Source organism: Aethalodelphis obliquidens, unplaced genomic scaffold (genome assembly GCF_003676395.1).
Source record: "Aethalodelphis obliquidens isolate GAN/ISIS:26980383/991018 unplaced genomic scaffold, ASM367639v1 scaffold36, whole genome shotgun sequence".
Taxonomy (NCBI): Eukaryota; Metazoa; Chordata; class Mammalia; order Artiodactyla; family Delphinidae; genus Aethalodelphis; species Aethalodelphis obliquidens.
The window spans coordinates 15,602,755-15,627,512 of NW_020837980.1; the positions used below are offsets into that span (position 1 = coordinate 15,602,755).

Below are 24,758 nucleotides of genomic sequence, written 5' to 3' on the forward strand. Positions count from 1 at the left end.
TCCCTCTTCACCCTCAGAAGGAACCAACTCTGCTGAGACCCTTACCTCAGGCTTCTGGCCTCCAGAACTGTGAGACGACAGATTTCTATTATTTAAACCACTCAGTGTGTGGCACTATTACAGCAACCCTAGGAAACTGATGTAAGAATCCATTAAAAAAAAAAAGGAATCACATGCACAGGTGACAAGAAGTGGGTCTTGAACAGTTCAAAGACTAAGATTATGTCACTTATGTTTCAGAACAAATTCAAACAACTCTCCAGGGTGTTTCACCAGGTAGGAGACAAATAAAGAGATGAGAAAGGACGGCACAGCCAACAAAGCAGCACTGGGCTGTGCAGAGCATCAGATGCAGAGGAAGAGAAGACAAGGATGGGGCTGTCCTGCCCAAGACAAGGTGGAATTTCAGGAGACGACAAGGAAAGAGTCACAGGCAGGGAGTAGCTAAGGAGGTAGGAGAAGGGGAGGAAAAGGCCACTCCCAGAGGGCAGCGGGCTCTGAAGAGCCAGGGTGTCCCCATGTCCTCTGCCATTGTTCTTGCTAGTTCCTGGTTGTGCATAAAAGCCACACTGAAGTCAAGGTTATATACACTGGGTCCTACCTGGTACTTCTTCCTCCAACTGGAATCTCTCTAGCAAATAATTCAGAATTTATAACCTTGCTGTTATAAAGTGCCCAGTAACAATTATCCTACTTGTATTTGATTGGACCTATTTGGGGCACTAAGGAAAGGAATGTTTTGTCTGAAAGTGCACACTGGAATTTCCTTTCTAAGCTCCCAAAGCACCTGAACACTTCACAAGTCTCCAGCCAAACGCCTCCTCCCCCCATTTCTGACCCTGGGGAGCACGAGACACAGCGTTCAGTGTTAGTATTCTCGTACTCATTATCTCGTCCTCTTCAGAAGACTCCTCCTCTAATACCATTTACTCTCTTCTTCTGCTTCCTCAGCTGCATTTTCCCTCTTTCTACCTACTGACACCGTTCAAACAGACCTAAATTCAGGCAAATCCTCTGGAAATTGGTGGGGTCCAGTAATCCCATATGGGTGTACAATTACCCGAACAATGATTGAATACATCTTTTTTTTTTTTACTTAAACAACTTTATTGGAGTATAATTGCTTTACATCGCTGTGTTAGTTTCCGCTGTATAACAAAGTGAATCAGCTATACATATACATATATCCTCATATCTCCTCCCTCTTGCATCTCCCTCCCACCCTCCCTATCCCACCCCTCTAGGTGGTCACAGAGCACCGAGCTGATCTCCCTGTGCCATGCGGCTGCTTCCCACTAGCTATCTATTTCACATTTGGTAGTGTATATATGTCCATGCCTATGTCCATGCCACTCTCTCACTTCATCCCAGCTTACCCTCCCCCCTCCCCGTGTCCTCAAGTCTATTTTCTACATCTGTGATTTTACTCCTGTCCTGCCCCCAGGTTCTTCAGAACCTTTTTTTTTTTTTTAGATTCCATATATATGTGTCAGCATACAGTGTTTGTTTTTCTCTTTCTGACTTACTTCACTCTGTATGACAGACTCTAGGTCCATCCACCTCACTACAAATAACTCAATTTCATTTCTTTTTATGGCTGAGTAATATTCTATTGTATATATGTGCCACATCTTCTTTATCCATTCATCTGTCGATGGACACTTAGGTTGCTTCCATGGCCTATTGTAAACAGAGCTGCAATGAACGCTGTGGTACATGACTCTTTTTGAATTATGGTTTTCTCAGGGTATATGCCCAGTAGTGGGATTGCTGGGTCATATGGCAGTTCTATTTTTAGTTTCTAAAGGAACCTCCATACTGTTCTCCACAGTGGCTGTATCAATTTACATTCCCACCAACAGTGTAGGAGGGTTCACCTATCTCCACACCCTCTCCACCATTTATTGTTTGTAGATTTTTTGATGATGGCCATTCTGACTGGTGTGAGATGATATCTCATTGTAGGTTTGATTTGCATTTCTCTAATGATTAATGATGTTGAGCATCCTTTCATGTGTTTGTTGGCAGTCTGTATATCTTCTTTAGAGAAATGTCTATTTAGCTCTTCTGCCCATTTTTGGATTGGGTTGTTTGTTTTTTTGATATTGAGCTGCATCAGCTGCTTATGTATTTCGGAGATTAATCCTTTGTCCGTTACTTCATTTGCAAATATTTTCTCCCATTCTGAGGGTTGTCTTTTCGTCTTGTTTATGGTTTCCTTTGCTGTGCAAAAGCTTTTATGTTTCATTAGGTCCCATCTGTTTATTTTTGCTTTTATTTCCATTTCTCTACGAGGTGGGTCAAAAGGATCTTGCTGTGATTTATGTCATAGAGTGTTCTGCCTATGTTTTTCTCTAAGTGTTTTATAGTGTCTGGCCTTACATTTAGGTCTTTAATCCATTTTGAGTTTATTTTTGTGTATGGTGTTAGGGAGTGTTCTAGTTTCATTCTTTTACATGTAGCTGTCCAGTTTTCCCAGCACCACTTATTGAAGAGGCTGTCTTTTCTCCATTGTATATTCTTGCCTCCTTTATCAAAGATAAGGTATGTGCATGGGTTTATCTCTGGGCTTTCTATCCTGTTCCATTGATCTATATTTCTGTTTTTGTGCCAGTACCATACTGTCTTGATTACTGTAGCTTTGTAGTATAGTCTGAAGTCTGGGAGCCTGATTCCTCCAGCTCTGTTTTTCCTTCTCAAGATTGCTTTGGCTATTCGGGGTCTTTTGTGTTTCCATGCAAATTGTGAAATTTTTTGTTCTAGTTCTATGAAAAATGCCAGTGGTAGTTTGATAGGGATTGCACTGAATCTGTAGATTGCTTTGGGTAGTACAGTCATTTTCACAAGGTGGATTCTTCCAATCCAAGAACATGGTATATCTCTCCATCTGTTTGTATCACCTTTAATTTCTTTCATCAGTGTCTTATAGTTTTGTACATACAGGTCTTTTTTCTCCTTAGGTAGGTTTCTTCCTAGGTATTTTATTCTTTTTGTCGCCATGGTAAATGGGAGTGTTTCCTTAATTTCTCGTTCAGATTTTTCATCATTAGTGTACAGGAATGCAAGAGGTTTCTGTGCATTAATTTTGTATCCTGCTACTTTACCAAATTCATAGATTAGCTCTAGTAGTTTTCTGGTAGCATCTTTAGGATTCTCTATGTATAATATCATGTCATCTGCAAACAGTGACAGTTTTCCTTCTTCTTTTCCAATTTGGAGTCCTTTTATTTATTTTTCTTCTCTGACTGCTGTGGCTACAACTTCCAAAACTATGTTGAATAACAGCGGTGAGAGTGGACATCCTTGCCTTGTTCGTGATCTTAGTGGAAATGCTTTCAGTTTTTCACCACTGAGAACAATGTTGGCTGTGGGTTTGGCATATATGGCCTTTATTATGTTGAGGTAATTTCCCTCTATGCCAACTTTCTGGAGGGTTTTTATCATAAATGGGTGTTGGATTTTGTCGAAAGCTTTTTCTGCATCTACTGAGATGATCATATGGTTTTTCTCCTTCAATTTGTTAATATGGTTTATCACATTGATTGATTTGTGTACACTGAAGAATCCTTGTATTCCTGGGATAAACCCCACTTGATCATGGTGTATGATCCTTTTAATGTGCTGTTGGATTCTGTTTGCTAGTATTTTGTTGAGGATTTTTACATCTATGTTCATCAGAGATATTGGCCTGTAGTTTTCTTTCTTTGTGACATCCTTGTCTGGTTTTGGTATCAGGGTGATGGTGGCATCGTAGAATGAGTTTGGGAGTGTTCCTCCCTCTGCTATGTTTTGGAAGAGTTTGAGAAGGATAGGTGTTAGCTCTTCTCTAAATGTTTCATAGAATTCACCTGTGAAACCATCTGGTGCTGGGCTTTGGTTTGTTGGAAGATTTTTAATCAAGGTCTCAATTTCAGCTTGTGACTGGTCTGTTTATATTTTCTATTTTTTCCTGGTTCAGTCTCGGAAGGTTGTGCTTTTCTAAGAATTTGTCCATTTCTTCCAGGTTGTCCATTTTATTGGCATAGAGTTGCTTGTAGTAATCTCTCATGATCCTTTGTATTTCTGCAGTGTCAGTTGTTACTTCTCCTTTTTCATTTCTAATTCTGTTGATCTGAGTCTTTGCCCTTTTTTTTCTTCATGAGTCTGGCTAATGGTTGATCGATTTGTTTATCTTCTCAAAGAACCAGCTTTTAACTTTACTGATCTTTGCTATCATTTGCTTCATTTCTTTTTCATTTATTTCTGATCTGGTCTTTATGATTTCTTTCCTTCTGCTAACTTTGGGGGTTTTTTTGTTCTTCTTTCTCTAATTGCTTTAGGTGTAAGGTTAGGTTGTTTATTTGAGATGTTTCTTGTTTCTTGAGGTAGGATTGTATAGCTATAAAATTCTCTCTTAGAACTGCTTTTGCTGCATCCCATGGGTTTTGGGTCGTCGTGTTTTCATTGTCATTTGTTTCTAGGTATTTTTCGATTTCCTCTTTGATTTCTTCAGTGATCTCTTGGTTATTTAGTAACGTATGGTTTAGCCTCCATGTGTTTGTATTTTTTACAGTTTTTTTTTCCTGTAACTGATATCTAGTCTCATAGCATTGTGGTTGGGAAATATACTTGATACGATTTCAATTTTCTTAAATTCACCAAGGCTTGATTTGTGACCCAAGATATGACCTATCCTGGAGAATGTTCCATGAGCACTTGAGAAGATAGTGTATTCTGCTGTTTTTGGATGGAATGTCCTATGTTATTTATTTTCATTTTGGATGATCTGTCCACTGGTGAAGGTGGGGTGTTAAAGTCCCCTACTGTGATTGTGTTACTGTCGATTTCCCCTTTTATGGCTGTTAGCATTTGCCTGATGTATTGAGGAGCTCCTATGATGGGTGCATAAATATTTACAATTGTTATATCTTCTTCTTGGATTGATCCCTTGATCATTATGTGGTGTCCTTCTTTGTGTCTTGTAATAGTCTTTATTTTAAAGTCTATTTTGTCTGATATGAGAATTGCTACTCCAGCTTTGTTTTGGTTTCCATTTGCATGAAATATCTTTTTTCATCCCTTCACTTTCAGTCTGTATGTGTCCCTAGGTCTTAAGTGGGTCTCTTGTAGACAGCATATATACGGGTCTTGTTTTTGTATCCATTCAGCCAGTCTATGTCTTTTGGTTGGAGCATTTAAATCATTTACATTTAAGCTAATTACCGATATGTATGTTCCTATTCCCATTTTCTTAATTGTTTTGGGTTCATTATTGTAGGTCTTTTCCTTCTCTTGTGTTTCCTGCCTAGAGAAGTTCCTTTAGCATGTGCTGTAAAGCTGGTTTGGTGGTGCTGAATTCTCTTAGCTTTTCCTTGTCTATGAAGGTTTTAATTTCTCCAACGAATCTGAATGATATCCTTGCTGGGTAGAGTAATCTTAGTTGTAGGTTTTTCCCTTTCATCACTTTAAATATGTCCTGTCACTCCCTTCTGGCTTGCAGAGTTTCCGCTGAACGATCAGCTGTTAACCTTATGGGGATTCCCTTGTATGTAATTTGTTGCTTTTCCCTTACTGCTTTTAATATTTTTTCTTTGTATTTAATTTTTGATAGTTTGATTAATATGTGTCTTGACATGTTTCCCCTTGGATTTATCCTGTATGGGACTCTGTGTGCTTCCTGGACTTGACTATTTTCTTTCCCATATTAGGGAGGTTTTCAACTCTAATTTCTTCAAATATTTTCTCAGTCCCTTTCTTTTTCTCTTCTTCTTCTGGGACCGTGAATACATCCGTAAAAGCATCAAATACAGCATCACCCAAGACCGTAAGACTGTGGCTTCCCAACCTCTGTCTCCTCTTTGTTTCTGAGGCTGAATCTCTTCCCTATCTGTGCACGAGCTGCTTTTCCTCTGAGTCAATTGCTTGAATAAAAATCCCAAGCTTTTCCAGTCTAGCCCTCAAGGAACAACCAAGGAAAACAGTAGTGGAGAAGGGTGGGTTTAACTGAAAAGTATAGTGAATTATAAGGGAGTCCCTGATCACCTCATGGGAATCCAGATGTTAAAAAGCAAAGCGGGAAGAGAGAACCCGCCATGCCTGGGTGTGTGCTTATGGACAGAAGATGAAAATGAGAAATGTACTTCAAAAATAATTTCAGCAGAAAAAATATATTTAATAACCACTCAATTTAGAAAATACCACCTCTAATGAAAATGTCTCAAAGTAGTAGTTTTAAGGATTTTCATTTTATATTTTTGAAAGGCATTATAATAATGAACACGGTGAGATGAGAACACCTGGAATGGCAGAAGAAAATCTGCTTTTTAACTGTCTGAGTTATCTAATCTGCAATCCTACTCAGAAACCTCTACATCTGTGAATGTGACTACACATAATATTATAAACTCTGAGGTAATTTATGTGCTTTTCCTTTTTATTAAAAAATAAACAGGAAAATTTTAATTATTCACTAGAATGTTAACATAATACCAGTGTGATAGCAGCTAACATTCTACAAACAGCCTTTTGCTGGCTTCATGTGACATGGATGATCTAAATTCTTTCCCATTTCGTTGACTGTTCAGTGCCTCCCCCATTGTCCCTGCCGAATTTAGCGGCTTTGTAACATAGGAAACTTAACTTTCGATGCCCTAGTTAATGATAAATTTTTTACAAAAAGCATATTACAACACTCAATCTTGGGTCACTAGGAAAGCGAAGCATCATCCTGATAACTGAAGTAAAAACATGAATTTCCTTCTCCTCCCAAATCACCAAAATAACTGTATTCATTCTCCATTTTGCTTTATGTGCTTTGTCTTGCTAATGTTTTTAAACCGAAAAATAGCCTCTCTTTTATCTTCATAGTCTTGCTCAGATTTCCTTAAAAATTCCTTTCCTTGTTACAAGAACAGAAGGGTAGGGAAAAAGTGGTGAGACTACGGTGGGTTCTGCAACAAGCCGACAACAGAATGAACAGGTGGAGGTCTTGTAATGGGAAGCAGAGGCTCCGCTTCCTGGGCTGGAAAAAGCCTTGTTTCTCTCGAATTCCCTAACCTGATAAAGTGCACCATGATGAGTTGTTCTGTCCTCTCCCTTCCCCGCTCAGCAGACAACCATTCACCAAGTACTATTCATTCTGCCCCCTTAATACCTGCCACGGCCGTCCACTCCTCTCCATCCCCACCGTACTGCCCCGGTTCAGCTCCTCGTCCTGGTCGGCCAGGCTGCTACAACAGCTTCCTAACAGCTTCCCCGCCTCCAGCCCAAATCCACTTCCCCTAAAGTGGAAATCTGATCACTGCTCCAGTACTGCAGAGAGCAGTAAGGGAGGAAGAGGAGCCTGGAGTAAGGATGTCTTATCGATCTCTATCCCTTGTGCCTGGCACATGGTGGATGAATAAATGGATGAATGAATTAAGCGATTGCTCATTTCCCGGCTATAAACTTTCAAAGGCTAAAAACTCTCCACACCCACAGATGGGAACACAAACTCCATAGCATGGCCATAAGCCCCAGACAGCTTACCTGCTTCCTCCTCCGCTTCTCCCACCACTTCTCCACCCCAATCATACCAGCGTTCTCACCATGACATGCTCTTCACGGGTATAAAAGGGCACGTGCTTCTCTGCCTGAAACGCCCTTCCTCTACCTCTGCACCTAATGACTCCTCCACAAAGGCCACTTGCTTTGCAAACCCATCCATGAGTCCTCCAGAGGGTTCGCCAGGTTCCTGCAGCCCCAGTGCAAGTGTCCCTTTGGCCTCTGGGTTCCCGACGGGGCAAACCATAAACTCCACTTTCACCTCCTCACCAGACTAAAAGATTTTTAGTGTTTAAAGGGAAGGAGCTACATCTTACTTATTTTTCTCTCCCTTCTCTCTCGTCTCATCCTTCTCCAAGCCCAGAATAGCACTGATAAACATTAGATGCTCATGAAATACTTGCTGGATGAGCCCATTCGAGGGAAACAAACACCCTAGGTATTAGGATGACCGAAAACCTAGCCCTTCTCTTCCCAACTAGCCCTTCCCCCAGCCCCTCCGTCTTCACCACAGCTGTTACCACCCCTCACCCCCTCATTTCCTCCCATCCCCCCAGCACAGCTTGGAACTGTGGGGAGTCCCCATTCAAACCCTAAACCTAATAACTTGCAGATGGAAGGAGGAGAGACCTCAATACTATCAAGGCGGCAGAAGGATGAAAAATATTCCTAGAGACCTAATTAGAAATACAAATTCACGTCCTTCCAAAAAAAAACATTGTCACGTGTCAGTTAGGACGTACAGAACTACTGCTGCAGAGCTAAACTTCAGTTATTCTGTCTGCTAAACTCAGGCCTGGCAGAGAGACCAAATAACCACTTATGATCTTGTTTCTGTGGGAATATAGGTTCAGAGTTCCCAACAAGCCATCTGTAACTACAGGGACAATCAGCCTGTTCATTGTGGAGTATCTTTGTTAAAGGTTTTTCCCCTTGAATTTGAAATTCTCTCTCTGAATAATTTCTAAACCATCAGGGTGAGTGGAAAAACTTCTTGTCTTAACACCAGGAAACCTAGATTCCAGATCAGAGGCTCTCATTCCTGCCTACACAGTAGACACACCAGGAGAAGATTTTAAAAAGTACTGATTCCATTCAAGACCATTAAAATCAGAACCTCTGGGCGGTAGGATCTTTTCACCAGTTTATGGAAGGAGCGCTTCAGGATATTGATTTGCAGTCCAGGTTGAGAACCTCGTTCTAGACCGTGTTTTGACTTATCTGTTCTGGGGTAAATTCCTTCTGAATCTGACTTTCCTGGATCTCGGTTTTCTCACCTATAACATGAAAGCTTTGAGATGAACAAGGTTCTTTATAAGCCTTCCCAGTTTTCAAAGCATTTAGAACTTTTATGAGTTAATTTTTTAATGTTTAGTTGCTCTATTTCTCTTGGCTTATCTGACAATGTACAAGTCAAGAAAAAACAGTCAGGAATCTGCAAAGACCTTTTAGTGACTGAGACAGAAGGAGTTGCAGGCAAAATTCCAATTTGAAAAGTATGTTTCCCACATACTCAACTAGTTCCTGGGAGGACAATCACTCAATTTTATAGATTTTTTTTTTTAGAGCCATTATGTTCAAATTTTTAAAAAGGAAAAGAAAAGAAAAAAGTTTCCATACTATAATATTTCACTCCCTCAGATACGTAGTTTTATCATTCTAACAATGACTTTTTTGCACATGCTTCCATTAAAGCCATGACTGCAGAATAAGCTGATGATTTCAATAACGCCCCCTCGCTCCTGAAATCTTTTTGTTCAATAGCTCACTGAGCAATTTAACATACAGGGTCCCTAATTTCTTTATTCTAGGGATGGCATTATAACCTTTGTCTTGCTTCAACCAATTTTTCTCTTAGTTAACACATCTTTCCAAGTTTAAAATAAACCTAGAAACTTGCAAATATTTTTTGAAAAACAAAGAAATGCAGAAGAAAAGAGAATACAGGAGAATTGCTTGCTCCATTTTATAATATTACAGCACATTGTGTAGTCTTGTGTCAGTACTTATTATCAGTCATTTAGTTTATGATACATAATAACTTTGGATTACTGATGCTTGTAGTATTACTCACTCTGTGTCTTGGACTGTTTGAAGATCTGTATTTTTATTACGAAGTCCAATAAAAATAAAGTGAAAAACCCATAGGTCCCAAAACTGATTCCTGGCTTGTGCTGTATGTCACTCCTTTCCAATCTAAAAAGTGTTTCCTTCTACTGTTAGTCTCTGTCTCTTGCTCATAAGCAAATTTATCTCCTAATGCCTCATTCTTTATTTTAGCCATTAATCTCCCATTGAGAACCTTACCAAATGCTTTTTGCAGATAAAAATATTTAATATCTACTAGATTTCCCCTATCCACAAAGCCAACCAACATTGCTTAGAGGGAAAAATCAATCTTTTGTACCTGAATTTAAGTTTGCTGGTTTGACTCAAAGTATTTTTCTCGAACTTCTTCAGGTCTTTACAGGAAATAGTAGAACCACAGTGCAAGAACCCCACTTCTCTTGTTATGGGTTGAACTGTGCCCCCTAAAAATATATGCTGAAGTTCCAAACCCCAGTACCTCAGAAAGTGACCTATTTGAAAATAGCTTCATTGCAAACGCAATTACTTAAGTAAAGGTAAGGTCTTACTAAGTAAGGTGGGCCATTACATGGCGGATGTCCTTATGAGAAGAGAAGAGATGCAGAAATACACAGGGAGAAGATGACCATGTGATGATGGAAGCAGGGATTGGAGTGATGCCTCTATAAGCCAAGGAATGCCAAGTACTGCCAGCCAGCACCAGAAGCTTTCTAGCAAGAAAGGATTCTCCGCTGCAGATTTCAGAGGCAGCACGGCCCTGTGGACACCTTGATTTTGGACGTCTACCCTCCAGAACCATGAGAATAAATGTCTGTTGTTTTAAGCCACTGAGTTTGAGGTACTTTGTTATGGCAATCCTAGAAAACCAACACCCTCCCTCTTTTCCCATTAATTCCATATTTGGGGGCCCTGTCTATCCTGGCTTGAAATCTACCCAGAAATTTCACACACACGCACAACCTGTGTGTGTGCGTGCGTGTAAAATATTTTTCTCCTCTAGGATCAGACTCGACTCCAAAGGATCACATTTAATGTTTAGGTCCAAAGATTCACATAAAACGTTTCTTCTTCTAGGATCACACTTGACTCCAAAGCAGAAAGCACCCCAATGGTTGCTGCGTATCATGTATCTAACACTGGCTCCGTCGGGCTGTCGCCCAGCCTGTGCTTTGAACACCTCCTACCTCCTGACGTGGCCCATCCACGTTCCAGAATACTTGAACTTTAACAAAACTCTGCTTTATACCAGGCCAAAATCCATCTTCCTATAACTTCTAAAAGATGGTCCCAGCCCTCCTACCTTGGAGTAACAGATAACAATCATGCTTTTTCATCATTTTTTGTGTATATATGTGTGTACAAGTATTTGAACACAATACCACAGCCCCAATGATCGTGCTTTTCCTAAATAAGGCGCCCCTATCTTTTGCATCACTCTTCATGGGAAGGTTTCAACTTCCCTCATCCCACGCTCCAATACCACACGCTCCAATACCATTCCCGTCCTCTGCACCCTTTCACCTCATCCCTCTGCTCCTTCATTCTTACACTGTCCTCAGCCTTGTCCTCTCTCCTTCTCCTTCCTCAGGTGGACAAGAAAAAGGTCCACTTCCACTGTCACTCCCTAGCTGTTCCCTGGGCACCCCAGGGAGGGGAATCTGAAAACAAACAAAAACCTTAGTACAGAACTCAAGTAGCAGTTGATAAGCATGACCCTGCTCACGTGCCAAGTGTATCATCATGGAACCATCAGCAGCGCAGGTGGACACAAAATTACAGTGGAAGCTGCCTGAGGTCAGGGTCCTCTTGCAACTTTCCTTTTCATTTCAACGAGGATTTGCTGTGGACCCATCACAGGCGGGGCTCTAGGCTTGCTTTCAACTTGCTCTTTCATGTGTACTTCATGTCCACCACCCCCTAGAGTTTTTCTCCAAACGGTCTATTGTCTTATTTTTCTTGTCCTCAATAGAAAAGTACAGCTCAATATATAAATCTCATTCAGTGACTCCAGAAAGACATCTGTGCCTCCAAAGGTTAAACACAGCTTAAACATATCTTACGTGATTCAGATCAATTGCAGGGTGGAGAGCAGAACTGCACGATAACTAAAGCATGGAATTTGGAGTCCAGAGTCCTCCAGAATTCTGCCACGTCCTAAATGCGTGGCCCTGGTCTCGTCACTTAACTTCCGAGCTTCAGGTCTCCAGCCACTCAACACTGATAAGGTACCTCCCCTACTTCCCTCTTAAAACAACCGCAAAAAGAATTCAGTAAACTACTAACTTCACATGATTTACTAACCTTTATTCACGAAATCATTCAACAAATATGTTTATCAAGTATCTACCTGGTACAAAGTACTGAGGGACCCATTCGAGGATTCCAATTTCCCAGCATTTAAGAGTTTGCTAAAAGATCAGTAACTACCTGGCACAGACATTAAAGAGTAAGTAACAAAAGTTAACGTGTTAGGAATTAAAGACAAATGAATAACAGAATCTCAGAGACATGAGCAACTACCTATAGGTCTCACCTCTATGTCGTATACCAGAATTTCATTAAGAAAAATCCCTTATTCTTTTGCTGAGAAAATACAAATTTCTTTAAAAAAATGAATTTTATGCATGTTGTTTACAAAGGTATCTATTGATGTCCTTGTACCTGATAACCTAATCCATCAATGAGCATTTTCTAGGCACTTGTTACGTGCGAGCCTTTGTGCCGGGAACTTCTCTAGGCAAAGCCAGGTCTGTAGAAGGCAGTCATGTGCTTTTGGAATAAGGTGGGTTACATTTTAAAAAAATTTCACACAGTAAAATTTTACACAGGCTAGTATACAACACACAAAAAACTAAGCTTTCAAGCTTTCCCTTTTTTTTTTTTTTCCCTCCAGAAGCCCAGCCGTGAAGAGCCACAGAAAATGCTTTATGCTTAAATGTATAGACTTAACCTTTTATAAAAATGACATGCATAGACCAAAATGCACCATCAGTAGTTCCTGTACTGCTGGGAGGCCAGAAAACATGATAACTCCTCTCTTCTGCAGTTTTTTACTTTGCACTCAAGAAAGGATGGGGAGGGCGTGGGTGAGTGAAGGTAAACTTTCTGATATTTTTGCTTGGGGCCTTGAATTTAAATTGACTCCTTGAATGAGATGGCAAGTTAATTAGTTTTTACCCTGTAAGTGGTTTAATTTTCAGGGCTAGTTTAAGGAACTGTAAATAAATTTACACTTTAAATTCTTTACCTCTTAACCTAATGCACATCTATATTCTTATGCTTTCCCCTGTGATAAACTTTCAACTGAAGCATACTTTTTCATAAATTAAATGCTTTCCTATGAAAGGCAAGATCTTACTTAAAAAACAAAAACAAACAAACAAAAAAAAACAGGCTGGAACACCCCAGGGGTCTGTATGTGCCATCTGGATCAATACTCCTCGAGAATACAAAGATTTGCAGCCTAAGATGAAGGACTCAGTGTGACTTCTGACAATCTTTAGAAAAATAAATCTACACGGTCTTTTATTCTACTATTTGGTTCATATTTTTAAATTTTTTAAATGTTTTTTAAAAAATCTTAGATGTTAATTTGCTATTAATCATAGCATTTTTTAGGAGTTTGGTTTCCTTTAGTCAGAGCAAGTTTCCCACTATTTTCCCCCTTTATTTTATTTACTTAATGGCTTCCCTCCTATCTTTGTCTATTTCTTTGCTTCATCTCATTGTTTCTGTATTACTTTGATCTTGTTGGGTTGAATTTCGAGTATTCCCTCCCCTGGTTCCTACTTTTTTCATTTTTCATTTCCTATATGTTACAAAATCCCAGCCAAGTTCAAAACTCATTTTGCATTCCCTTCAAGGTCTGCTTTTCTCAAGCCCATATTTTTATGTTAGTACTCTTCCCACAGATCTTCATCAGCAATTCAAACCTGATGACATTATGATTGCATCTTTAGTGCTTTTCTACTCCAACCTTATTTATCATGCCTGCATTATGTCCAAAGATAAGGTCTAGCATAACTTCAGAGCAGAGCTTGTTAGCTGTTGCATGTGTGCAAACAGTCCAGGCTACTGAAAGATAAAGCCACTTTTCTACATTCCGGCATTATTCTTAATGTGTGCATTTGCTGGGCTGAAATCCCTTAGCAGGTCAGCTTTTTGACTTCTCTTTTCTATAAGCATGTTTCCCTTTCTATCTTACTTCCTATCACCTTGTTCTTGGCTTGTTTGATGAAAAAAATATGGCTCTCGTTTCTCTTCCCTGATTATTTTCCCTTCAAACCGTTTATTCCCACCTCACCTTCTCCTTTATTTATATTTCTCTCACCACATTTCCACTAATGTAAAAGTAAGATCTATTTTCAATGACCAAAAAGCCAAGGCAAAAAGTTCTCCTTGGTCTTTTCCTTGCTTCTAGAACTTTCTGAGAATCCTACAAAACTTTTATACATCATACCACTGCTTGGATTGCCTAAGCCATACTTTGTATATATAATCTCCTTGTCAAAGGTATACATTTTCTATCTTTTTTTCAATTAAAATAAAAACTCTCAAAATAACATGTCCAAACTCTACAAGGTGGTGGCACATCTGGGAAGATGAATCTAGACCTAATCTAATCTGATTTCACTTTGCCTATTTTCACTCTTCCTTACCTCTGTCTGTCTTTCTCACTGACTCATTGGTGTATTCCAAAGTATTTCCTTAGGCTCTCCTAGATGTCAGGCAGGGTAGCAATCAAAGGGGAATACAGATAAGTAAGATAATTCTTGGCCTCAAGGAGGTTCATAGTTTTATAAAAAAAACTAAGAGGTAAAACAACTGATGGTGATACTAGATGACAAATGCTACTGGTATTTATATACCAGTATTAATTCTCCTGGTATTATATACCTAAGAGAAGGACAGTATGAACAATTAATTCTGCCTTTAAAGGATAATAGAGAGATTTGACAGAGTAGGAAAAGTTCACGTAAATCTTTAAAAACAGCTAACAGGAGGGGAGAAGGCTATAACAGATACAGAAAATGATATAACAAAGACAGAAATACCTGGGATGTTTACAAATAGCAAAAATGACCGTACAGAAGAGCAGCAAAGATATCCTTTTAACTGATGTTCTTATTTTACCATAGAAGAGTACCTACCTCGTAGAGTTGTTGTGAAGGTTAAATGTCAATATATATGAAGCCCTTAAAATAGTACCTGTCACGCGGTAATGCTCAAGAAATGTTACCTATCATTACTGTTGTATTATACATTATATCACATATACTTCATCTATGCAAAATGTTTTATTGACTTATTTTTTTCTGGTTCCTGGCTCGGTTCTGGATCATTGTGGCTGCTGAATAAGTGACCTTATACGTGTCTGAAGAGCTGAGGTGGCTGCTACCGCTTCCACTGTAAAAGAATCAGGAGCAATGACAACCATGGCTAAGAACTGTACCATAAGAAAAAGAAACTGGGCCACGTCTAATTGCGATTCTCAACGAATCAGATATTCTTTGCACCTTTCTTTTTTAAGACAGAGTCAAAAGCCAGCAAAACAAGTTCATATGTAAGATTCAGTGAACAATCCTACGAATACAGGAAGCTTTGGGATCAGTACAGAATGTGATCCAGCTCAATAGCTTTCACCTCCTACAGTTACACCACAGGTCACATACATTACTTCATCTGAAGTTATACTCAGATTAATTTATGTGTTCAAGGTCACAAATTCTGCAAGATAGAGCAAGAGTCCAGGTCTTCTAGCTCCTATGAACATGGCTCCTTCCCCTAAAACATTCTGAGAGATTCCTAAACAAGAATAAACCAAGAGGAGGCTACGAATCACTTATTTGAGCAAAAATATAAACACACCCTGGCTAAGATTTTACTTACAATGATGTATGATACTAGACTAACGTAGTTATGTATTTCCACCTTTCTCTCTTTAGAGAACTGTGTTTGAGAGAATAATCGAAATGGCTATCAAAATTGTAAGATAAAAATTATTATGAATGTAAATGACAAACCCCTTTCCTTTTGAGATTTATGATGCTAAATTAATGGGAAAACAAAAGCCATGAAGAATTCCAGACATGAGAGAAGAAATGTTACCAGACTTGCCCTCCTGCTATAAATAACTATATAACTGAGCAAAATACATAAGGCAACTATTTTTAGGCATTGGGAAATAGGCAGCTCAAGATACAGACCTTAAGATAATTAAGATATACAAATAAGCAGACAAGGACTTTAATCAGCTGTTACAAATATGTTCAAGGATTTTAAAGAAAGAATGATCTCAATGAGTGAAAAAATGGGAAATAGCAGAAAAATTAGAATTCTAAAAAAGAATAAATGGATTCTAAAACTAAAAATGTTCAAGAGCATAAATTTCAATGGATGGGCATAAAAGTAAATTTTAGGTGGAAAGTAAGGGTCAATGAACTTGAAGAAAGATCCACGTATATTAGCCACGCAGAAAAACAGAGGCGGGGGAGAAAGATTAAAATTAAAATGAATAGGCGCCAGTAAGCTGTGAGACAATATCTAACACTCAGGTGCTTGGGCCCTAGAAGGAAAGAGAGTGGGGCAGAGAAGTCCTAAAACAACAACCTACAAATCCAAGAAGCTCAGCAAACTACAAGCAGGATGAATACAAAGAAACCCACACTTAGGCACCTCACAGTCAAATTAGTGAAAAACAAAGAGAAAGAGAAAATATTGACTGGGTATTTGATAAAACATTACTTATAAGAAAACAAGAAGAAACAGAATTCCAAGAAATGGAATGATATGGTTAAGCACTGAAATAAAAATAAAACTGTAACCTGAAACTCTATATTCAGCAAACCATCCTTGAAAAATGGGAGTGAAATAAAGACATTTTCCAATGAACAAAATCTGAGAGAATTAATCACCAGCAGACTACAGGAAGGATAAAAGATGGAAATGACATGTAAAAGACTAGTTTTACTTAGTTTTTTTCCTTTTAATTTCCTTAAAAGACAAATGACTGTCAAAACAAAAATCACATCATTTTGAGGAATAGTTTATAAATAGTTGGAAGAAGAAGTACATTAAAATAATTCAAAGGACTAATGAGGGTGCAAATGGAACTGCTGTAAGGTTTTCACATTTGTGCCATTTGAAGTGTAAAGTGGAATACAGGCATACCTTATTTTATTGTGCTTTGCTTTACTGCGCTTTGCATTATTACACTTTACAGATATTGCATTTTCTACAAATTGAAGGTGTGTGGCAACCCTGCAACAAGCAAGTCTGTTGGCACCATTTTTCCAACAGCAGTTGCTCACTCTGTGTCTCTGTGCCACATTTTGGTAATTCTTGAAATATTTCAAAAATTTTCATTACTATTATATTTGTTACAGTGATCTGTGATCAGAAATCTTTGATGTTACTACTGCAAAAAAACATTACAACTCTTTGAAGGCACAGATGATGGTTAGCATTTTTTGCAATAAAGTATTTTTTAACTAAGGTATGTATATATTTTTTTAGACATAATGCTATAGTACACTTAATAGATTATAGTACAGTGTAAACATACTTTTATATGAACTGGGAAACCAAAAAATTCATGTGATTTGCTTTATTGCAATATTTGCTTCATTGCAGTGGTCTGGACCCAAACTTGCACTATCTCTATGGTACATGTGTAATGTTAATTCTAAGTAGACTGTGATAAGTTAAGAATGCATACTGTAATTTGCTAGAGCAACTACTAGAAAAATACAAAGAGGTTATAGATAAAAAGCCAATAGAAAAAATAAAAATGAAGTGCTGCATCTGATGAACCCAAAAGGTGGCAGGAAAAGAGGAACAAAAATAGATCAGAACAAGGAGGAAGCAAATGGCAAGATGATACAGTTAAATCCTATCATATCAATAATTATGTGAAGTGTATATGGACAAAACATTTCAATTAAAAAGCAGAGAATACCACAATGAATTTTTTAAAAATCTGTCTCTAAGGGATAACTTTAAATATATAACCACAGATGGGTTGAAAATAAAAGGATGGGAAAAAGATATACCATGCAAATGGTAAGCACAAGAAAGCCGGTGTGGCTAGATTAATATTAGACAAAGTGGGGGCTTCCCTGGTGGCGCAGTGGTTGAGAGTCTGCCTGTCGATGCAGGGGACACGGGTTCATGCCCCGGTCCGGGAAGATCCCACATGCCGCAGAGCAGCTGGGCCCGTGAGCCATGGCCGCTGAGCGTGTGCGTCTGGAGCCTGTGCTCCGCAACAGGAGAGGCCACAGCAGTGAGAGGCCCGCGTACCGCAAAAAAAAAAAAAAATTAGACAAAGTGAACATTCAGACGAAGGTCTAGTACCAGAGATAACAAGGGACATGTCATAATGATGAATATGCTAATTCAACAGGTAAACATACCAATCCTAAAAGTGTCTATACTTAACAACAGAGCTCCAGAGCTCCATAATAAAGTTAGAAAAAGCTGACAAAACTAAAAGGATAAGTATGCAGATCCACAATCATATCTGGAGATGTTAACAGCCCTCTCAGCAATTAATAGAAAAAGGACGCCAAAGTGAAACCAAGCAAATCAGATCTAAAAAGTGTGATCAACCAACTTGAACTCTTTGAAAAGACTAATAAAACTGGCAGACCCCTAGCAAAACTATTTTCCACCAAAATGAAACAAAGAACAATAACAACAACAGAAAACGAAAATGACCAATATCGGGAATAAAAAAGGAGACATAACCATAGACCCTACAGACATCAGACTACTAAGAGAATATTACAAACACTTCAGACCAATAAATTTAGCAACTCATATATGTGTACAATGAAAAGCCACTAAGCAAACTCCTTATACATAGAACGTGACAGATCTCACAGCTATTACCTCGGGGGTGGGGGAGGGGGAACAAGCACAAAAGAGTACATACTATATAAGTATAATGTTCTAAAACTGGCAAGCTAATCTATAGTGATAAAATCAGGTCAGTTATTGCACCTGGAGCAGAAGGTAGAAAGAGTGGAACTGACTGCAAAAGGGAACAAAGGATATTCTGGTATGACGGAATATGCAAATTGTCAAAACTCATCATATCATACACTTAACACTTGAACTTTATTGAATGTAAATTTACCTCAGTGAAGTTGATTTTGAAGAAAACAGAAACAGTTTTAAAAAATACTACAGAAATAGGATGAAACATGAGTTTAGTCCATAAATGTTTTTAATTTAAAAAATCTTTCAAAACATACTTCGTTTATGTTATGTACCTTCTTAACAAAATAGGAAGCATAAACTGTGGGCCAGGAAGTGCATGATACTTCACAAAGATGTGCCTTTAATTCATGATAAGATCTAGCACAGTGCCTTGGGAGACAGCTGGGTTACAACTGAGAAAGCAATACACCTGAAGCCAGAAGACCTGGGTTCAAATAATGACGTATGTGATCAATTAGCTGTGAACCTTAGGCAAGTCTCTCCATCTTAAGTTTCTTCATCAACTACAGGGCTGGTGTGAAGGTGAAGAAATATTATTATAACGTATCTAGTAAAACACCTCACAGACAAAGTTATATTACTCACAGTAATAGACGCTGATTAGATGAAGAAATGAAGGAGATAAACAATGACATGGACATGGATACAAGCCAACAGGAACAGGGGAGAGCGTGTTTCTAGTCACATTTCTGTTTGTGGCTGTGATGGGTGGGATGGAGGATGGAACAGAAGTGTCCAAGCACGAGGACCTAATACCATGTTCCTATCCTATGCAGTAGGTGCAGGGAGTAGGACAGGGTTGGCTGCCGGCCCAGAATGAATATACTTTCACTGTGACCTGGATCCCGGCATTCTGGGCTAACTCCCTTGTCCTGGTGAGGAGCGTGAAAAGGGAGGCTACTTGTCTACCTAAGACTCCAATGGGCTTTGCCCAGGTTCCTTCTATTACTGGGGGCCTCTGAAATGCCAACATAACTGATGACCCACTCTTTAAAGTGATCCACTCTTCCCTATCCTTGGGTTTTCAGAGATTTCGCTCTAAATAAAACAAGCAGAGCAGAGATCTTTTGGATACAGCAGCAGTGAACAGAGTAACAGCTTCATTAATGCCTAGTTGGCTGATAGAGTTCCAGGGAACGATGCTTCGTCTGAGTCTTCAAAAAGTGCACGAGTAGAAAAATCTAGAGGGTGACCACAACAAAGGCCCAGATTTAAGACCTGAGAAGTCACGTATCTTCCAAACATGGAGCCACTAGTAGGGCACCTAAAAATCCAATACTGAGTCACAGGATAGTATCTGATAGAGGTTTTAACAGATCACTATGAGGGCATGCAGAGGGGATAATCAACCAAGTGGTGGGGGAGGAAGCAGTATTGGGGAAATATCCTCAAGAAGAGTGACAACTATGCTGAATCTAAAGATGTTCAAGAGCTATTTGGGCAAAAGGCATTCCAGGCAGGGACACCGCAGGTACAAAGACTCCAAAGGATTGGACGGTGCCATGTGCAGAGCACAGCGGGTAATTCCAGAGAGCTGGAGCATATGGTATGCAGGGAAAAGGAGGCGATGGCAGAGGCACAGGCAGGGTCTGGAGAAAGACCCTTTCTATTTTTATTTTTTTGGCCGTGCCACACAGCTTGCAGGATCTTAGTTCCCCAATCAGGGATCGAACCTGGGCCCCTTGCAGTGGAAGTGTGGAGTCCTAACCACTGGACCACCAGGGAATTCCCTGGGAAGGTCCTTTTTTAAAGTCGGGCTGAAGGAATTTATATTGTATCTTGAAAATGAAGGGGAGACACTGAAGGATTTTCAGCAAGCAGTACCATAACCAAACTGGCATTTTAAAGAGATCATTCTGGCAACAGTGTGGAGAACAGATTGAAAGGGGACAGAAGTAGAGACACGGAAAACTGGTTAGGAGACCGGAAGTGATCCGTGTAGGGAGGGACAGTGGTCTAAGAGAGCAGCACACAGAACGGAGCGAGGACGTATTAGATACGGTAAAAAAGTAGAACTCCCGAGAAGCGTTCACTGATTCACATGAAGGTGAGAAAAGGCAATCCAGCAGGACTCCCAAGTTTCAGGCTTGGGCGTATGACTGGCTAGACATGCTGTTGGTAAAGATAAAGAATAAGTCAAGCTACATTTCAAAATATAAAAAACAAAGACACTGCCCTAAATTTAAGAAGAAAAAATTAACACAAACAAAGCACAGGCTGCCTTAGACAGTATGGAGATGGATCTCTGAGAAAAATCAAACCCTAAATTCACAGAGGGGAAGAAGTCAGTTAAGGAAATTTCTGTCTAACATATGTTGATGAATGAATAATCAAAGAATAACACAGAAGGCAATTCACTAACAAGAGAGCCATCTACTGCCTTACAAGGATAGTGCAATGATAAAATGCCACTAAAAAACGTGGAAGAAACCCAAGTTTGCGAACACTTCCCACTGCACACGTATTCATAAAGTATCTGACGCCCCACCAACACAAACTCCAAGTGGTCAGCACTTGCAGCTAACAGCCAAATGCTCTGACTCACTTATTCCTTCTAAAAACATCAATGCAGTATATACCATCATTTCAATATAAAACCTGGCTTACCTGCCATCATGGCTATCATACTGGCTTTATAGACGTTCGTAAGAGATCCAAGTTCTCCTGTTGCTAAGATGGTTTTGAGACGAGCCTCCCCACAGGCCTTGCGAAACTGACGAATCTCATCATACAGGGCTGGGGAAGGAAATAATTGAGGCAGTTACAAAGCAGGCAAGTGATAACGTAACCTGGCAGCCGTTCAGAGCTGGTAGAACCCATCTCAGACTTAGGAAACATAAACCATTTGTCACTTTCTAAAAATCACCCCAATTTAATATCACCTCAAGCATTCTGTTGCAGTTCACATCCTGTTACAAGGAATGCTTAGTTTGCTATCCTGAAACTCTTTCTATGCCCTGGCCCAAGGTCCTGAGCCATGGAACTTTTAAAATATCATTATAATGACATGGAAATTACAAATAGTTTTTACTGCTTCCATATGATGGTTACTTACAATAAAAAAGAAATCCATCTACCAGATACACAGGGGTATGCTACTTTGCAAACTGAAGAAAAAAATCCTCAGGTCCTTATTAATTCTCACATTCACACAAAATAAGTTCTCTTGTTGGAATATAAAGCAGGCCTTTCCTGAGAGCTCTGCTAATGGTAATAAAGACATAAGAGCTTGCCCCACTATCTGCCAGGGTATGTGTCTATATATCGGACTAAAAAGTGTTGAGCCAGGGAGTGATGGATATATGTACACAAATCCAGCTGTAGAGGAATTCAGAGATGCAGCTTTGAATCTATTAACCTCTGACCCCAACAGCACATTTGGCTTTCTAGAACTCCATATAGGACTCTGAAAGCAGCTGGATTTAAAAAAAAAAAAAATTAGTCTCAAGTCAGCAAACTCAGTCAAACCATGAAAGTTATAATAAGATAAACAAAACTTGTCTTCTCAATCCTAGAAAACTTGAACTTAACCTGAACCTCGACAGTGAAAACTGAACACAAATAAAGGCAAGGATTCTATTACAAGATGCACAGTAAAGTCCAGTGTTCGTTGCCTCCAAGAGGTACCCACAGGCTTTTTAAGAAAGAATTGAATAGTTTCACAAATCCCTAATAATCAATAGTTTTGAGTATTAGAGACCATCTGAGATGCCACACCTCCCACCTTACCCTGTGCATCCCACATAAACTATGACAAAATCATCTTACCCACACATCCAATATGACAACATGTGAGAATGGTATAAACAGCCAAAGAATATGTGGCAATAACAATTTATATTCTCTGAACTCAGAGCATGAATCTTGGATGGAATGACATTTATTGAGTTACCAAATCTAAAAAGAGAAAGTTGTCCACTAAGAACTAATGACAAGGAAATCTCTTGATCTAAAAATTCAAGAAGGCTAGGGACTTCACTGGTGCTCAAATGGTAAGCCTCTGTGCTTCCACGGCAGGGGACAGGGGTTTGATACCTGGTCGGGGAACTAAGATCCCACATGCTGTGCTGTGTGGCCAAAAGAAAAAAAAAAAAATTCAAGGAAATCAAAAAATAACTAGAAACAAATGACAATGAAAACTCGGTGACCCAAAGCCTATGGGATGCAGCAAAAGCAGTTCTAAGAGGGAACTTTATAGCTATAAAAGCCTACCTCAAGAAACAAGAAAAATCTCAAATAAACAATCTAAACTTACACCTAAAGGAACTAGAGAAAGAAGAAAACACAAAACCCAAAGTTAGCAGAAAGAAAGAAATCATACAGATGAGAGCAGAAAAAAATGAAATAGAAACAAAGAAAATAATAGCAAAGATCAATAAAACTAAAAGCTGGTTCTTTGAGAAGATAAACAAAATTGATAAACCATTAGCCAGGCTCATCAAGAAAAAGAGGGAGAGGACTCAAATTGATAAATTAGAAATGAAAAAGGAGAAGTTACAACAGACACCACAGAAATACAAAGCATCCTAAGAGACTACTACAAGCAACTCTATGCCAATAAAATGGACAACCTGGAAGAAATGGACAAATTCTTAGAAAGGCATAACCTTCCAAGGCTGAACCAGGAAGAAATAGAAAATATGAACAGACCAATCACAAGCACTGAAATTGAAACTGTGATTAAAAATCTTCCAACAAACAAAAGTCCAGGACCAGATGGCTTCACAGGTGAATTCTATCAAACATTTAGAGAAGCGCTAACACCCATCCTTCTCAAACTCTTCCAAAAAACTGCAGAGGAAGGAACACTCCCAAACTCATTCTATGAGGCCACCATCACCCTGATACCAAAACCAGACAAAGATACTACAAAGAAAGAAAATTACAGAACAATATCAGTGATGAATATAGATGCAAAAATTCTCAACAAAATACTAGCAAACAGAATCCAACAACACATTAAAAGGATCATACACCATGATCAAGTGGGTTTTATCCCAGGAATGCAAGGATTCTTCAATACACACAAATCAATCAATGTGATACACCATATTAACAAATTGAAGAAGAAAAACCATATGATCATCTCAATAGATTCAGAGAAAGCTTTTGACAAAATTCAACAAATGAATCAACAGACAAAGGATTAATCTCCAAAATATATAAACAGCTCATGCAGCTCAATATTAAAAAAACAAACAACCCAATCCAAAAATGGGCAGAAGACCTAAATAGACACTTCTCCAAAGAAGACATACAGATGGCCAAGAAGCACATGAAAAGCTGCTCAACATCACTAATTATTAAAGAAATGATAATCAAAACTACAATGAGGTATCACCTCACACCAGTTAGAATGGGCTTCACCAGAAAATCTACAAACAACAAATTCTGGAGAGTGTATGGAGAAAAGGGAACCCTCTTGCACTGTTGGTGGGAATGTAAACTGATACAGCCACTATGGAGAACAGTATGGAGGTTCCTTAAGAAACTAAAAATAGAATTACCATATGATCCAGCAATCCCACTACTGGGCATATACCCAGAGAAAACCGTAATTCAAAAAGTCACATGCACCCCAATGTTCACTGCAGCACTATTTACAATAGCCAGGTCATGGAAGCAACCTAAATGCCTATCAACGGCCGAATGGATAAAGCAGAAGTAGTACATATATACAATGGAATATTACTCAGCCATAAAAAGGAACAAAATAGGGTCATTTGTTGAGACATGGATGGATCTAGAGACGGTCATACAGAGTGAAGTAAGTCAGAAAGAGAAAAACAAATATCGTATATTAATGCATATATGTGGAACCTAGAAAAATGGTACAGATGAACTGGTTTGCAGGGCAGAAATTGAGACACAGATGTAGAGAACAAACGTATGGACACCAAGGGGGGAAAGCGGAGGGGGGATGGGGGTGTGTGATGAATTGGGCGACTGGGATTGACATGTATACACTTGATATGTATAAAATTGATGACTAATAAGAACCTGCTGTACAAAAAAATAAATAAAATTAATTTTTTTTAAAAAAAGAAGAAGGCTAATGTGCAGTTAACTTATGATTTAATTAATGATTTTTCTTCCTAGTACAATGTTGCCATCAAAAGCAAGCTTAAGAGTGAAACCAATGTGGATTT

The 24,758-nt window shown here is 39.0% G+C and overlaps 1 protein-coding gene across 2 annotated transcripts in view; it reads right to left on the minus strand.

The window, feature by feature from the left end:
* The window catches only part of DERA (deoxyribose-phosphate aldolase), a 112,340-nt gene that overhangs the window by 25,563 nt on the left and 62,019 nt on the right, over positions 1-24,758 (minus strand). For both annotated transcript variants that reach the window (XM_027129508.1, XM_027129509.1), the window contains exon 6: positions 21,217-21,345. In XM_027129508.1, coding sequence (XP_026985309.1) covers positions 21,217-21,345 — 129 coding nt within the window. The remainder of the gene's footprint in view (positions 1-21,216; positions 21,346-24,758) is intronic.